Genomic DNA, 17,359 nt, shown 5'->3' on the forward strand with positions numbered 1-17,359 from the left:
GGATATTTAGGATATCATGCATGAGTCATAATATGTGGGCACAGACTATGGGTGGCAAACGATGCGTACTTATTTCCTTATTCTCATGCAAACAACTTATATTGACAATATTTTGCCATTTTGAATTTTGTATTGTTTTACGCCGCACTGAACACTTTTCCACCTAAGACAAGTCAGCTAGTAAACAATCACAAAATCCAACCTACTCCCATCTGAAGACAAGCAACACCTTTGCGGAGGACGTGTTACAGCCCGAGTTTAGATGAGCATCTCCTCCTACCTCAACCCCCCCTCTCTCTCTCTGTGTGTGTGTGTGTGTGAATACCTAAAACTCCATAACCGCAATTAGTACAAGGTCCATGTCAACACACAACAACAGTGTATGGAAACTTGAATATTCACTGACTTGCATTTCTACTACAATCTATTGGCCTGCATAGCTAAACAATTCTCAGCTTGATAACCATACTTCATAATCCGAACCTTGAAGATCACTTATACTCAAAGATACATAACTCATTTATTTACATCGTTATAAATGAAACCCCGTCATTAAAACTACTCATTTCGACATTTAATTACCTTAAATCACGTTTTCACAACAGTGCACACTTATTTTCCCGATAAACGAAATTTCAACCAATCAGAGGGTCGCACCACCGTGACGTAATATGAGGTACACCTACGTGGGGTGCTGTTGTATTCATCTACTTTTCCGAGGGTACATTATCTTGTTTATAGGTCTTTCTAAACCTGCAAACCACTGTTTTGTAAAATGAAAGCTCTATGTTTTCACAATCTACTGACATTTAATAATGTACCCTGATTTGCTTATTTGCCGAGATACAACTTGTTTTCATGAACGATTCTGTCGAAATCGCTTGTCGTCATAATATTTATAAATCGTTCTTGTAGTTCCGTTAAAAACGGTGTCATGCAAAATCTTTTTGCAGTTGGTCATGGTTCAAAAACATATTTAACTACGAATAGAAGTGAGTTTTGATTTTTTGACTCAATGAAAACAAATCTAAACAGCATCCTCTGTCTTGGAAGCGAGGTAGGTGTCCAACCACCCGATTTATTACATACACAACGCTCTTCCACAACGCTCGCTTCGCACTCACAAACAACAAATTTAGCACAAACTGATGAGATGTCCGGTGGTCACGCCAAGCCCTACATATGTACTTTATTAATTTGTCTTTACACTGATTTGATTCGAAAATGTTAACCTTCAGTTTTGACAATTGTTCCCATAGGATTTTGAAATATGATGTTTTGCACCTTGCCTTGAGTCTTGTGCCTGAAGGCGGTGGCTCATGGGCCAATCTGTCGGATTTGCTATTTGTACCTCTTCTCCTGAAGTATATCATCCGAGTATCCATGCTGCTGCTTTTGGCATTGTCCTTGTATTCTTCATCTACTGCTCCAAAATCTCTTAAAGCAGGTTATTGTAACATCGATATCAATGTGTAAACGTACATTCCGAATCCTCTCAGGCGGTATAAATGCCCAAAGTTCGGTCATGGCGTCAGTACTTGCACATTGTCTGTTGTATATGCTCACTGTGGTGTAAAGACATACGACAGATGATTGTGACAGAAATGTCAAAAAATGTACAAATTGTGAAGGTGATCACTCCTCCTACTCTAAAAGCTGTCCTCTTTGGAAACAACAAATGGAGATTAATAAAATCAAAATTCACCCAAAACATTAGTTTTGCAGAAGCAAGAAAAAACTAGTTCAAAGCTCAGAAGAGCCATGCTTCTATCACCAGAATACCGTCAGAAGCAGCAACCACTAGAACGACACGGTCATCTGCATGCTCTCAGGCAAGTCTGACTTCGGTTAAAACTGAATCTCCTCTAACATTCCCACCTGCAATATCTACCCAAACAACAGTTCCTAGTACGTCTCGAAGCCATTGTGAAACATCCTCTGATCGTGATGCATCATCTCGTCTACAGCAAATTCTACACAGCTCCTGAAAGGTACGAAGCCAGATTCTTTGAAAAAAAAAACCCTCTCGCTAAACACTGTTCCTCCTCTAATCATGTATCTAAATTCCAGCAGTATCAAAAACAATAACAATAACATAAGAAAACTATTAATTTCAATTCAAAAATGGGGAAGATTATAATGAAACATGTTCTATTCATGAACTCCATACTGCTCTTTATCAAGCTTATTACACTGCTATAGGAGCTGATAACATACATTATCAACTCCTGAAGCACTTTCCAGAATCCTGTCTAGAAACACTCTTAAATATATATGATGATATTTGGACGTCAGGGAAATTTCCTTCTTCATGGCGTGACGCAATAGTAGTGCCAATACCCAAACCTGGACGTGATTATGTGGATCCGTCCGATTTCACTAGCTGTGCAAAATCATGGAACGCAAGCTAAATAATCGACTTGTTTGGTACTTGGAAACAAATAACCTCATCGCAGATATACAGTGTGGTTTCCGTAATAAAAATTGAAGTACTGTCGATCACCTTGTGCGTTTGGAATCATTTGTTAAAAAACACACGAATTAATAAACTACACGCTGTGTCTATCTTTTTTGATCTTGAAAACGCATATGACACAACCTGGAAATATGGCATTTTAAGAGATTTACATGACTTCTGTTTGCGAGGTCGTTTGCCTGTAATTATAGCTAACTTATTAAATGACAGACAATTCCAAGTCCGCGTGGGTTCTACCCTGTCTGATCATTACAATCAGAATCAGGGTGTTCCAAACGGCAGTTTTTTGTCTGTAACACTTTTCAACAGTTTGTCAAATGTTTTAAACGATTCAATTGATGGATCGCTATTTGTGGATCATTTTTAAAATTTCTTGTTGTGGGACAATATGCATAATATTGAACGGCAACTGCAGTTGTGTTTAAACAAAACCGATAAATGGTACCTTGAAGGCGGCATTTAAGTTTCTAAACAAAAAACAATTCTTCTCCCGTAAATACAAACCCCATAAAGACCCAGAACTATTTTTAAGTGGCACCCCAATCGTAGTGGTCAAGGAGGCCAAGTTCTTGGGACTTTCTTTCGATTCACATTTGACCTTTTTATCGCATATTAGATCCCTTCAAGCAAAATGCCTGAAGGCACTCGTTTTATTAAAGGTTTTTATTTAAGGCTGCATCTAATTCAAAATGGGGTGGGGATCAAGCTACCCTCCTTCACTTATATAGATCACTGGTGCGATTTAAAGTTGATTATGGCTCCATCGTATATAACGGAGCTTGTCAAAGGAACCAAAAAGTACTTGACTCTGTCCACTACCAAGGCCTAAGACTTTGTCTTGGTTCTTTTAGAAATTCTCCTATTGACAATATTTACGTCGAAGCCGATGAGGCTCCTCTCTACCAACGTCGTATAAAACAATGTATCATTACAATACATAACAAAATTAGGTTCTAATGAGTCTAATCCTGCACTTAATTGTGTCTTTAATCTCCTTTAAGAGGATCTGTATGACAAAAGGTCCCTTGTTCCGCCTCTTGGACTCAGAATTAAGCCATGTATTGTTGCTTCCGACACTGAGCTACAACATATAGCTCCTTTCCGACTTCTTTCTTCTCCTCCTTGGCAATTAGTTAGGCCACTCGTTGAGCTAAAATTAACATAAAAAATCAGAAACGAATGAATAACAATATAAACAAAAATATAGCAATTATAAATCCAAATTTACAGATGGGTTAAAGAACGGTGGCGCAGTAGCTTGTGCCACTGTCAGTGGATCTAGAACAATATGTTCTAGATTATAAGAAAGCAGCTGAAGCTAAGGCCATATTAACGGCTCTTTAATATATTCAAAGACAACCTAAACATAAACAGTATATAACCTATTAATATTCTGTTTCTTGCTTTCAGGTTATAAAAATATTTCTTGCAAACATCCATTTTTAATAGAAATCATTGAATTGTGTAATGATCTTGCTACTGGCCATTATGACATCGTCTTTTGTTGGTTACCCAGTCGCATGGGCAATCCTGGTAACACCATGGCCAATCTTGCTGCCAAGGTAGCACTCAGTTCTGTGACACCACTTCTTACTGATTACAACGCTAGCATTAGAACGTACATCCGTGATCTGATGCGGAAGTGGGACACTCAGTAGGTATCAATAAATTATATGCCATAAAACAATATATTGGGTACACCTACGATATCGCACTGGCCATACGCGGTATACACACGGATTCTTGTTTAAAGGTGAGGATCCCCCGTTCTGTATCCCTTGTGATGAATGAATCACGGTCAAGCATGTCTTGCTTGATTGTTCAGTATTCCACCACAAGGGATATCTATTTCATATCACGTACTGCTCTTTTTACTAATATCAGTCCTCATTTAATTGAACTGGATTTGTTAAATGAATTGTAAATATATATATTTTTTTATTATTGGTAGTCTAGATTAGTAACTGAGATTGTTAGTGCCTCGAAGGGTGTTGAAGTATTGCAAAATTATTGTCCTCCGGAGAGGGTACGTAAGTCCAAAACATTCGATGTAAATTTAATTCTACCAGGGTTTTTAATCGTAGTATTCTTGTTATTTTAATTTTGGCTAGTATTTCGTACACTCAGTGGCGGCACCCGTGGCGAGTGCTGGGTAACGCTAAGAGCTCGCCACCCCCGTTGTGGACACGGGCGGATATTTGGTCCACCAACCCGTTTGCCGTGGGTTGCGGCCCTGTGTCGGTGGAGGAGGGGATCCTGGTGGTTGAGGGCATGGGAGCAGGACCAGTGTTCCTATTGCTCAAGACACCACTAACCCTAACTTCACCTGGACGGGTGGTTGAATGGGCCCGGTTCAACCAATCAGCTGGTCATGCCAAGCCCTGTGTATGCATATTTTGATACACAATTTCGGACACTTCAGAAAATGTTTCGTGAGATGACTTGGCTTAAAAATATGTATTTGAATTTGACATTATTTCGCTTTTGTATTTTGCCTAGAGTCCTATACCCAGAAGGCGGTGGCTCATGGGCCAATCTGGTAGAATTATTTATTTTTTCCACTGGAGTATACCATTCGGGTATCCCTGGTGCTACAAGTCGGAGACCCACTTGTGATGAGCACTGTCTGTATGACAGTGGGGGAGCTCGGATGGTGAACCATTCAATCTCAACCATGGAATACCAAATCGCTACCAAAAAAAACCCAAAACGTCCACTTGAAAATGATGACCAGGAACGACCCTCTGTATCTGTTGATTATTGGCCACGGTTTATAGTTATTGAGACTCTTGATAAGACTCCTATGAAACTCAATCCCTTTGCCATTTCTAAAGGAATCTCTGGGATAGCAGAAGTAAAAAACATCAGGCGCTTGAGAAATGGTACACTGTTGATTGAATGTAACAGGAAACAACAAGCGACAAACTTGTTATCAATTGATGTGTTCATTGGAGTACAAGTTCTGGTTTCAGCTCACAGAACATTGAACACGAGCAAGGACATTTTCCGAGACCGTGACCACCTCCTTTCAGATATGACTGAGCTTGATATAGTTTCTGAGTTGAAGGACCAAGGAGTAACATATGTCAAGAGGTTTACAACCCGAAGAAATAATGAAACTGTTCAAACAAGCACTTACCTCTTTTCATTTTCGGCTCCAAATCCTCCTAAGTCAATAAAGGCAGGTTACTGCAATATGAATGTTGATATATACATTCCAAATCCTCTGCGCTGCTTTAAGTGCTAGAAATACGGTCATGGCGTTTCTAATGGCACATTGTCTGTTACATGTGCTCACTGAGGTGAGAATACACATGTAACAGAAGATTGTGATAGTAACTATAAAAGATGTGCCAACTGTCAAGGAAGTCATTCGGCTTTTTTCGAAAGAATGTCCAGTTTGGAAAAAGCATATGGAAATAAACAGGATCAAATTTTCTCAAAACATCAGTTTTGCTGAGGCAAAAAGATTGTACTGTCCTCCGAACAGACGGAAACATATGCCTCTATCACCAAAACACCCGAAACGGCTTCATGAAAGGCACTACTACACCCGTAATCACTTCATCACACTCCTGTCAGACAGACTTGACATAGGTGAATACGGAACATCCAGAACCTCTAGATCTCTCTACTCAGATAGCACCACGTACTATCCAGCAGATCGAGTCGACTACTTCTCGTCAGTCTCGAGCTCAGTCGGAAGGAAGTGAAAAACAAAATGTCAAAACCAAATCCAAAGCAAAAACAGAGGCTACTAAACCAAATCGAGCTCCTAAGGGGTCAGAAAATAAGATAAAATTATATAATAGATATGGTTCAATGGAAGAAATGGAAGTGTGTGATAACACCCATCTCAGGGCACATAGCTTGTCGCCCTCAAAGAAAGTACGAGGTAGATCCCCAATCAACCCACCCAAAAGGTAATGTTCTGCAGAAATACAGTACAGTGGAACTGTAGAGGATTAAAGACAAATTTTAATGAATTACATCTTTTGGTTCAAGACCTGGCATCATCAGTATTCTGTCTGCAAGAAATGTATTTGAAACAGACAGATAATTTTAATCTACATCCTTTCGATACATATCATTCTTTCTCACCTCCGGGTGACAGGGCCACTGGAGGATCTTCAATCCTTGTGAAGCAGAATGTTATTCATAGCCCACTAACACTTAAAACTAATCTTCAAGCCGTTGCAGTGAGACTCACTCTTCATATCGCCTTTACAATATGCTCGCTGTATATTCCACCTTCTTTCACACTCCATTTGTCTGATCTTCAAGCTCTCTATGATCAACTTCCCTGCATTATCATGGGTGACCGTAATGGCCATAATCCACTCTGGGGTGGTACAAATACTAACACTAAAGGAAAAACACTAGAAGATTTTATTTCCAATAATGATTTGTGTATATACAATGATGGTTCGAATACTTACCTGCATCCTGCAACCGGCACATACTCTTCTCTTGATGTGTCTCTTGCAGACTGTACTGTGCTTAATGAATTTGAATGGTCAGTCCACAATGACCTTTGTGGAAGTGATCACTTTCCAACGATACTATCAGAAACTTCTCTTACTGATTTTCTATCTCACACACGCTGGAATTTTTCCAAAGCAGATTGGTCCTTATTTCAAACCTTATGCACATCTAGACTAAGACCCGAATGTTTCAGTGACATTACTGATGCTATTCAGGTGTTTTCCGACGCCTTAACTTTAATTGCTGATGAGTGTATACCAAGGTCTTCTACAGCTCCACATGTACGGAAGCCATGGTTTAATGCAGACTGCAAGAATGCTAGGAAAGCAAGGAAAAGGGCAGAGAAATATTTCCGTCATCACCCAACTGTCCATAACTTAAATAAATTTAAAATACTAAATGCGAAGGCACGTCGTACCTTCAAGCAAAACAAACGGCAGTCTTGGAGGCGCTATATTTCCAAAATCAATTCACGCACGCCTATGTCGAAAGTGTGGAACATGATTCAGAGACTAAAAGGCAAATGCTCAGAATCGGCTATTCACCATCTTAAAGATTTAATTACGGACAAATGTAAACTTGCAAATAAACTTGGCGAAACTCTTGCCAAAAATTCATCAGCAAATTATGTCCCTGAGAAACAACAGGAAAAGACAAAACTTAATTTTGAATCAGATAACGGTGAAGATTATAATGAAGTGTGTTCATTACATGAGCTACATACTGCTCTTGAGCAAGCTCATGACACTGCAACGGGTGATGATAATATACATTGCCAGTTACTGAAACACTTACCTGAGCCATGCCTTGTCACACTTTTAGACATGTTTGATAACATATGGACCTGTCTGGAAAATTTCCTCCTTCATGGCGTAATGCCATTGTAATCCCAATCCCAAAACCTGGCCGGGATCATACAGATCCATCGAATTATAGACCAGTATCTCTAACTAGCTGTGTCTGCAACTGTTTCCAACTCAAAGTGGGGAGGGGATCAAACTACCCTCTTACACCTATATCGATCACTGGTCCGTTCGAAACTCGATTATGGCTCAATCTTATATGGTGGAGCCTGCAAAAGCAACTTGATTCTGTCCACCACCAAGGCTTAAGACTTTGTCTTGGGTCTTTCAGAACTTCTCCCATTGAAAGTCTTTACGTAGAGGCTGATGAACCAACCATCTCTTACACAACGTCGTATAAAATTGTCTTTACAATACATTACTAATTATATTCTAATGAATTCAATCCGCTTTATCAGGATTTGTATCACAAAAAGTCTTCTCTTGTTCCGCCTCTAGGACACAGAATTAAACCATTTATTTCTTCTGCCGGCTTTGAGTTGGAAAGTATATCGCCTTCCCGTCTTCTTTATTCTCCTCCTTGGCAATTGGTTAGGCCACAAGTTGACTAAACATTAACATCATTTACAAAATCAGAAACAAATGACTTACAATATAAACAAGAATATCATCAGTTAAAAAACAAATATAACAATTACAAATCCTTATTCACAGACGGGTCCAAAAACAGTGGCGCAGTATCTTGTGCCACTGTCATTGGATCCAGAACAATATCTTCTAGACTACCGGATAGCAGCTCTATTTTTACAGCAGAAGCTAACGCCATATTAACGGCTCTTAAATATATTCAAAGACACCCTAAATATAAACAATGCATCATCTATTCAGACTCTCTGTCTTGCCTTCAGGCTATTAAAAATCTATCATGCGGCTGGCCAGTACGACATCGTCTTTTGTTGGTTACCAAGCCACGTAGGCATTTCTGGTAACATGATGGCCGATCTTGCTGCCAAGGCAGCACTCAACAAATCTGTGACACCACTTCTTATTCCATACTCTGATTACAAAGGTAGCATTAGAACGTATATCCGTGATCTGATGCAGAAGAAGTGGGACACCCATCAATAAACCATCAGTAGGTATCAATAAACTACATGAAATAAAACCCTACATTGGTTGTACCTACTTGGGTTGTCAGTCCAGATTTGAAGAGGTAATCATGCGGCGATGTCGTGTTGGCCATACAAAATATACCCATACGTACCTGTTGAAAGGTGAAGATCCTCCGTTTTGTATCTCTTGTGATGAGAGAGTTACGGTCAAGCATATTCTGCTTGACTGTGTTGAATTCTCTATCACAAGGGATAAGTATTTCAATGTCAAGACTATCAAGGATCTTTTTACAACTGTTAGTTCTCATTTAATCATTGTTTTTTTAAAAGGAAATCGATTTCATGGTAGAATTTTGAGCACTGCGACTCTGTAAATAGATGTATTTTAATGATTGGTAGTTTAGATTAGTAGGTTTTTAGTCGTGGAATAAGTGTCTTTTTATTGTATGGCTAGATTTTCCAAATTGCTGACGGCTGAGGGGATGATGTAAATCCAGCTAGGATCCATGCAGGTAGCAAAAGTACTGTAAGTCCCCATTGTCCCTAGTATGGTGATCTACCTTCAGTTGTTAGCAATCTGTAGCCCATTTTTATATTGTATTGTCCTCTATAGATAAATTATTTTAGGTATATAGTCACAAGTTTTAATATTTTCTGTGATATTCTAGTTGTTTTGCTGTCCTTTGTTGACAGGTTATGATAATACACATATATTCCATTTTAGTGTTTTGTTCCCGTCACGATATGGCTGAAATACTGCCGATGTGACGTTAAATATCAACTCACTCACTCACTCGCCAGTGGCTGAAGGGATGGTGTAAATCCAACTAGGGTCCATGCAGGTAGCAAAGGTACTGTAAGTCCCTATGGTCCCTAGAATCTACCTTCAGTTGTTGGCGATCTATGGCCCGTGTTTTATATTGTGTTGTCTTCTTTAGTTACAATGTTTTAGTTTTTCATAATAATTTTATATCTATATCTGTGATGTTCTAGTATGTTTACTGTCCATCGTCGACAGGTTTTTATAGGGTACATATATTCCATTTTTAGTGTTAAATGTTCTCGTCACGATATGACTGAAATATTGCCGATGTGACGTTCAATATGAACTCACTCACTCACTCAAGTCCTACGAGATATTAAGTACTACATAAGAGATAGTATCTTCTACGTAGGAGATAATGAGACTAAAAGACTTTTTCATCGTTGCCCTACCGTTGCTTCTATACCTCTGTACATTTTACATCGTGAGGGTCGATCCAGGCATTTGTGATACGATGCATCAAGTAAGTCTCTGTGCCTGATTCATTTCAACTGCTGGTAAATTATTGAAAATGCCTCTTACCTATGTATACAGCAAAATGAAAAAAGCCATCTCTTTGGAACTTTAATAAGTCGCCTGGCTGGATGTCATCTTGGTTGGAATCTCGATAAACAACCTACAAGAGAAAGGATCAGTTAAACATCAGATGGTTCAGGAACAAACTAGCAAACTAACGTCATAATCTGTACTTTGATTGGTCAAGAAAACGCCCATTCACCATCCTAAATGATCACGGTGACAAAACCTTTTCACGGCTACAAGAAAGTATGGAATCCGAGAAGGGACATCGTCGTATTGTCGCATTGTCGTCCTCTTAAATACAAGTAAAATGAGGCAAAATTAACCAAAATGGAACAATCCAACAACATGACATTTCGCCTATTTGTCGCATTGTCATGATGTCACATGTCACATTTTCTATTCCAAACGACGACACATGACACAGCAACGATTCTCAAGGTCAAAATATGTCACGTCGTCGCAATGTCGGACTATCTAATATGTGTACAAAAAAGTACAAAAACGGACTACATCGCGATATGCGACAATGCGACATTTTTATGAAATGTTGTGTTGTTGCATTGTCACGTGCCTCCTTTCATTAACATGATGAGTATTGTATACATTATAACATACTGACTATAACGCGACACACGACAATGTGACAAAAGAAAGTCGCGTTGTCGCCATTTTCTATTACCGGTGCGCATGCATAGAAAATATTACACTCTGTTTCACACTTCAGTGGTCTTTTGTTATAGGTTTTATAAAATTACACGGTGCTTGGGCAACGGGGCTGCTTTTCTTGAACTGAATGTAAAACTCTCTTTGTTGCTCTGTTCTTATATCTACTGAAAATGTATTTAGCCGATCAAGTGTGTTTTAGCAGCAAGACAAATAATTAGCGCTACTATTCATTGTAATCACGGCATACGGTGGCACTGTCATTCAAGGCGGGACAATTTGCTGTGCAGAGTTGTGTTTATGGTCACATCCCATATTTATATTCATAGGTTCGAATCCCAGTACCATAGACATTAATCGCTTTGGACATTTCGCCGATATCAAGCTGATATCAAGGTTGTGAAAAACTGAAATACTGTTTCAGATTCAGGTCACATCGGCAGAAACATTAGGTGATTTCCTCGAATGGGTCACTTTGTTCGATAGTGTGGCTCCTGACAGAGTTTCATGGCACGGTGCTGTCTGACGCTGATGTATTTGTCCGAGATCTGCCTCTGTTCAGCCAGCAGTGGATGGATGACATCCCGACGCGTCACCCCGATAATGAGACATGCAGACAATTTCATTTTGTAAGAAGGGGGCAATACCACACCGCAAGGGACGACTTTTAACTCCTCTCGGACGGATCTTCTACCTGGTCTGTCTTGCAAGTAATACAAATTCGGTTCGCCGTCATTGATGTCCACTCAATCGGCGTGGTACGTTTTTTATGGACCATACGGGGTCTGTGGCTGATGTTTCTCCCCTCCAAATTCACCGGGCTGGTACAGATGCCTCATGATGATATGGTGAGGTTGTTTTTCTCTTTGATACCGTAACGCGATGGCGATTCATTCAATGCCACGGGATACTCAAAATTCCCTACTCTTGGTCCACCCATTCTACCATTCGAACACCCCCCCACCCCCAATACTCAGATTGTAAAGTTACAATTGGATCTTACATCCGTGACCTGGTGCAATTACATGCAATACACCCCTATGTTGGTTACACCTACTTGGGTCCAGATTTGAGGAGGTTATCATACGACGATGTCGCATTGGCCACATAAGATATACACATGGATATTTGCTTGTGTATCCCTTGTGACGAAAAGATCATGGTCAAACAAATCTTGCTGGACTAATCTTGCTTGATTGTGTTGAATATTCCATCACAAACTTCAAATCACGAACTATGAAGGATCTTTTAACTAACAGCAGCTCTCGTTTAATTTTTGCACTTGTAAAAGAATTAGATATATTATCTGAATTGTATATAATTAAATATTGGTAGTTTATAGTAATAACTGAGATTGTTTGTGGCTGTACCCTCAAAGGGGGTTGAAGTATTGAAAAATTATAGTCCAAAAACTTTTGAAGTAAATTTAAACTTACCAGGAGTTATAGAGGGAGTATTCTTGTATATTTATTGAGGCTAACATTTCCCATAATCACCAGCGGCTGAGGGGATGGTGTAAATCCATCCATGCAGGTAGATAAAGTAATATAAGTCCCCTTGGATGGTGATCTACCTTCATTTGCTGGTATAGTTGCTCTATAACCTATTTTCATATTATCTATTGTCCAGATAACGTCCCACGCTAGTTTAATGCTGCTTGTGATGTTCTAGTTGTTTCACTGTTCTTGGTTGACATATATACACACACACACAGACACACACAGACACACACACACACACACACACATACATACATAATGTATATATATATATATATATATATATATATATATATATATATATATATATATATATATATTAACAAACTCACTTGTCAGACAACCCCGTGAAACAGATAAATTAAAAATATATACAGTTTCGGTCGTAACAGGTACTGCGTGACGATCAGCACCACTCATGCGCACCTGTTGGCTTTGCACTGAAAACAGCAAAATACATGTGTTTCGTAATAAAGGGTAAATTGCATGTGTATGCATTGCATAAAACTAACTGACTGTGCAGGGTAGATCGTACTTCAGCAGAATACCACTTTACAGGTTAACTTCAACAGAGCTAGAGAGGGCCATTGGGATGCTGAAAATGGGCGCTCCAGTGGATCACATATATTGCAAGAACCTTGGATTGCTCCAGAGGAACCTTCGTCAGGATTACCAACAGACTGTTCAGGTAGGCAGGCCCCGTCGGACACCTGCACAGAAAGACCGCCATTTGAGGACCTTACAGCGTACAAACCCTGGTGGCAATGTCATCAGCGCCAACAGCACTAAGTCACCCAGGGAATCGAAGGTCAGAGACAAGGTATAGTATGGACCTATTGTGCCTACCAACCATACCCAGAAATGCCATTTACAGTACAGCAAATGACTCAAGCTCGTGAAATTGGGCTTTGTCGACACAGTTTCATGGTCTAATTGACTTTCCCGGCCAAAAACCGATGAAAGAGGTTCTTGTTCCAAGTTACTTGAGGCCGCACGGTTAGCCATAACAGAGGTAAACATCAACTGAAACCTTGTAATAAAATATGGTTTGTGGCATATGGATCCCAAATTTGTACATAATTAAGGCGGTGGTGTCGTCTAGTGATTGAAGCATTCGCCTCACACTGAAGACCCGGATTCAATTCCCCAGTTGGGCACAGTGTGTGAAGAATATTACTGCTGTCCCTCGATATGATATCACTGGAATATTGCTAAACTCACCCCAGTACACATTGTACATACTACATGTAGTTAATTTGCTAGATTTCTGTCGTAATTATAAAGTTCAGTATTTTAAAAACTGCTTAAAACTGGCATGTGCCTCAAAATAACTGATACAGCAAACATTATGAGTCATGTTTGTCTCAGTTTAGATATGAATTAGCCATTTCCGAGAAACTGGCAATCACTCAAGCCTACTTCACGTCAGTCAAATGTTATCAATTGTGACCTGGGTCATAGGCGTTTGATTCATTTCGATTGTGTAAACGGGACTTAAGCTACTATTGCAATGTAAACTACATGAAAATGTTTCATTAGTAGAAATACCGAATTCTTTTGTATCCCCAAATGCACCGAGATCTATCTCTTTTTTCTGTTCTCATACTTCCAGCAAACAATATTTGTACTCCATCTTTATCCTTAATCCCTAACGTTTTGTATAAATGTCAATTAACAATTCTTGCCCCCGGTGAATCTTAAGTTAGTCTGTGTACGTGTGACAATATGACCTTACACCACACAGAGTAATACTTGCATCTCTAAAACCTAACAGACATGGTCGATCAGGAAGATGGACCCACATCATTGACAGATGTGGACAGATCATGTGGCTAACCTTGGCCGAATCAACGAGATCGTGGACAATGAAGAATCAGTCTAACTTCCTGCATTGGTGTTAGTAACACAGTTTGGCTCCGTATCGGCTACTCAGTCCTACGTGCGCGCCTTGTCACGTATTTATCATCATGTACCTTATTTCAGCCCAACTATGATAAACATGGGTGCTCTCGCTTAATATTCTCAACTGGCTTTCGTCTTCCGTTCGCCACCTCTAATAGCTGGCCATGGGTACTCGCCGTGTTGGGTGAAATGCACTCATTGTATATCTTGGATTTCACAACACAATTCACATTCATTTGGTAGGCTCTCCCTTCCTCATAATGGATGAACACCGTGTGTCCTAAGCAGGTGCATATCAGTAATCGGATCAGAAATCATACGCACAAATTATGATCAGTTACAGAAGCACAACGAAACGTTGACGTTGCTCATCATACACTAGATACATTCTTTGGCGGAGTATTGGTTTAGAAGTTTACTTACAGTTTTGTGACATTTCATCTTAATATTTCAATTGAAAGTTATATTTTATCAAACGATAAGAACCTGTAAAGGCAATGGGTTCTACGTCATTCATGCATTCTACATAAGTGTGTTCTCTCTCTGAAAAAGGGGGTCCGCCAGTCTCAAAACTTTTAAGTACATGTATATTCACAAGATTTTCAAACGTGGTATTTCTGCTACTTTAAAGCGTGACTAAAGTTTCCTGCAATCGCCTGCACCTACAGGGATTGTGTTAATCCAGCTATGGACCATGAAGGCAGTAAAGGTACTGCTAAGTCCCATTGATTCCTAGTATGGTCATCTACCTTCTGTTGCAGACGATCTATAGCCCATTCTTGTCATAACGTACCAAAATATATATACGTTACATGCTAACTGTGATATACCCGTTGCTTTCTGTTCTTTCGCGATGTATTTTATCGATTAAAATTATAAAGTGTTTACAGTTTTAGTCACGATGTGGCTGAAATATTCCCAGAGTGACTTTAAATTTTAACTCACTCAATCACTGTTTGAATAAAAACCGTATATCACACCATACATTACAACCAATGTTTTTTCTGGATGCCTCGCTTATATTAAAATACTACCTGGTACTCAGTTAAGCATGGTATTCTTCCCATTAACGTTAGGCTGCATAGTTCATAACAGTGGTACAAAATTACACCTTAAATTATACTTCAACTATGACACAGCCATGGCACTGTGTAAATATTTTACTCACAGCCTCGGCCATGATTGAAGTAGAACCGCCCTTCTGTTCAGACACATGTGTACATATGCATCCACATGTAATCACGCGATACGTAATGGCGAGTAATGGCGAACTGTTGAAACAAATCGAGGTATGAGAACGGATACGAATGACAATTTTACTAACCCATTTGAACCCAATAAATAACATTCTACAAGAGTGCCAGAAAATAGGAAACGAAAATAGAAACTTAAAAACATTTCAACATTAACACGTAAGCAACACGGAAAGCCAAGGTAAAATAAACAATAATGTGGAGAAGACTGCTACGGAAACTATTCCGACCGTTGAATACTGGCCACGATTTCTAGTGATCGAGACAAATCATCTTTCAAATTAAACCCATTTGCGGTATCCAAAGGTATACATGGCATCGCAGGTGAGGTAGGAAATATCAGACGACTGCGTTCAGGTTCCCTACTTGTAGAATGTAGCAGGAAACAGCAATCAACCAACCTGTTGTCAACTGAGCTGTTTGTTGGAGTCCAGGTTTCAGTTACTCCACACAGGACTCTGAACATGACCAAAGGGATTAAACCCATTTGTTGAAACTTACATCCCCAACTCGCTAAGGTGTTATAAATGTCAGAAATATGGACACGGTGTACATACTTGCACATTGTCTGTTGTGTATGCTCATTGTGGTGAGAAAACACACACAACAGAAGATTGTGACAGTGATTTAAAAAAATGCACCAACTGCTCAGGCGACCATTCTTCATTTTCTAAACAGTGTTCTATTTGGAAAGAGCAAATGGTAAAGAAAAAAACTGGTAAAGAGATCTGATCTTCCAGAAAGTTATGCTACAGTAGCAAAAACATCATCTGAGTCTAGCTCTAAAAGAACAAAATCATCCACAGCCTGCCAAACTACCTTGACTTCGGTAAATTGCGATTCTCCACAGCTTTTCACCCTGCTATAATCATCACAGACTGAGGAATCACTTCCTAGTACATCAAAGTTTTCTTCTGATCACAAATCATCATCTCAGTTACACTCGAAGTCTCAATCGACAGCTGATAGTCAGCAAACTGTTAAAAGTAAACCTAAGCCTAAGCCTGATGCTTCAAAACAACAAAGTGGCAGAGGTCCTAAAGGGGCACAAAATAGAATTCAATTGTTCAACAAATATGGGTCTCTTGAAGACATGGACGTTTCTGAAAACGTCCATTCTAGGGCACATAGCTTGTCGCCCTCTAAATGAGTGCAGGGTAATAATAAATCCCCCCAAAAGATAGTTTATTCCAATAATAGTGTACAGTGGAACTGCAGAGGACTGAGGACTAATTTACATGAATTATAGCTATTAGTCCAAGATTTTACACCTTCAGCGTTATGTCTCCAAGAGACATATTTAAAACAAACAGATACATTTTACCTTCGTCATTTTAATGCATATCAATGTTTTTCCCCTCCGGGTGATAGGGCTACTAGCCGATTATTCATTCTAGTCAGACAAAACGTTATTCAAAGCCCTGTTCCACTTATTACTAATATGCAGGCTGTTGCAGTGAGAATTACTTTACATGTTGCGTTTACGCTCTTCTCTTTCTATATTTCGCCGTCTTCGGCGTATGCCAAAACTGATCTTCAAGCTCTATATGACCAAATCCCGAAGCCCTGTATTATAATGGGAGATTTAAATGGACACAACCCACTCTGGGGTAGTGTAACTACAAACACTACAGGTAAATTGTTGGAGGACTTTTGTTCTGACAATGATTTATGTATTTATAATGATGGCTCCAGCACATATTTACACCCTGGTACAGGGACTTATTCTGCTCTCGACTTGTCACTGACAAATTCAGAACTACTAAATGAATTCGAATGGTCAGTCCACGATGACCTCTGTGGAAGTGACCATTTTCTTAC

General features: G+C 39.4%; 1 protein-coding gene across 1 annotated transcript in view; it reads right to left on the reverse strand.

The window, feature by feature from the left end:
• The window catches only part of LOC137261897 (phospholipase A and acyltransferase 4-like), a 60,063-nt gene that overhangs the window by 30,459 nt on the left and 12,245 nt on the right, over positions 1-17,359 (reverse strand). Inside the window, exon 2 of the mRNA XM_067799704.1 lies at positions 10,222-10,315. Within this exon, the coding sequence (XP_067655805.1) occupies positions 10,222-10,315 (94 nt within the window). The remainder of the gene's footprint in view (positions 1-10,221; positions 10,316-17,359) is intronic.

The sequence above is a fragment of the Haliotis asinina genome, chromosome 14 (genome assembly GCF_037392515.1).
Source record: "Haliotis asinina isolate JCU_RB_2024 chromosome 14, JCU_Hal_asi_v2, whole genome shotgun sequence".
NCBI lineage: Eukaryota > Metazoa > Mollusca > Gastropoda > Lepetellida > Haliotidae > Haliotis > Haliotis asinina.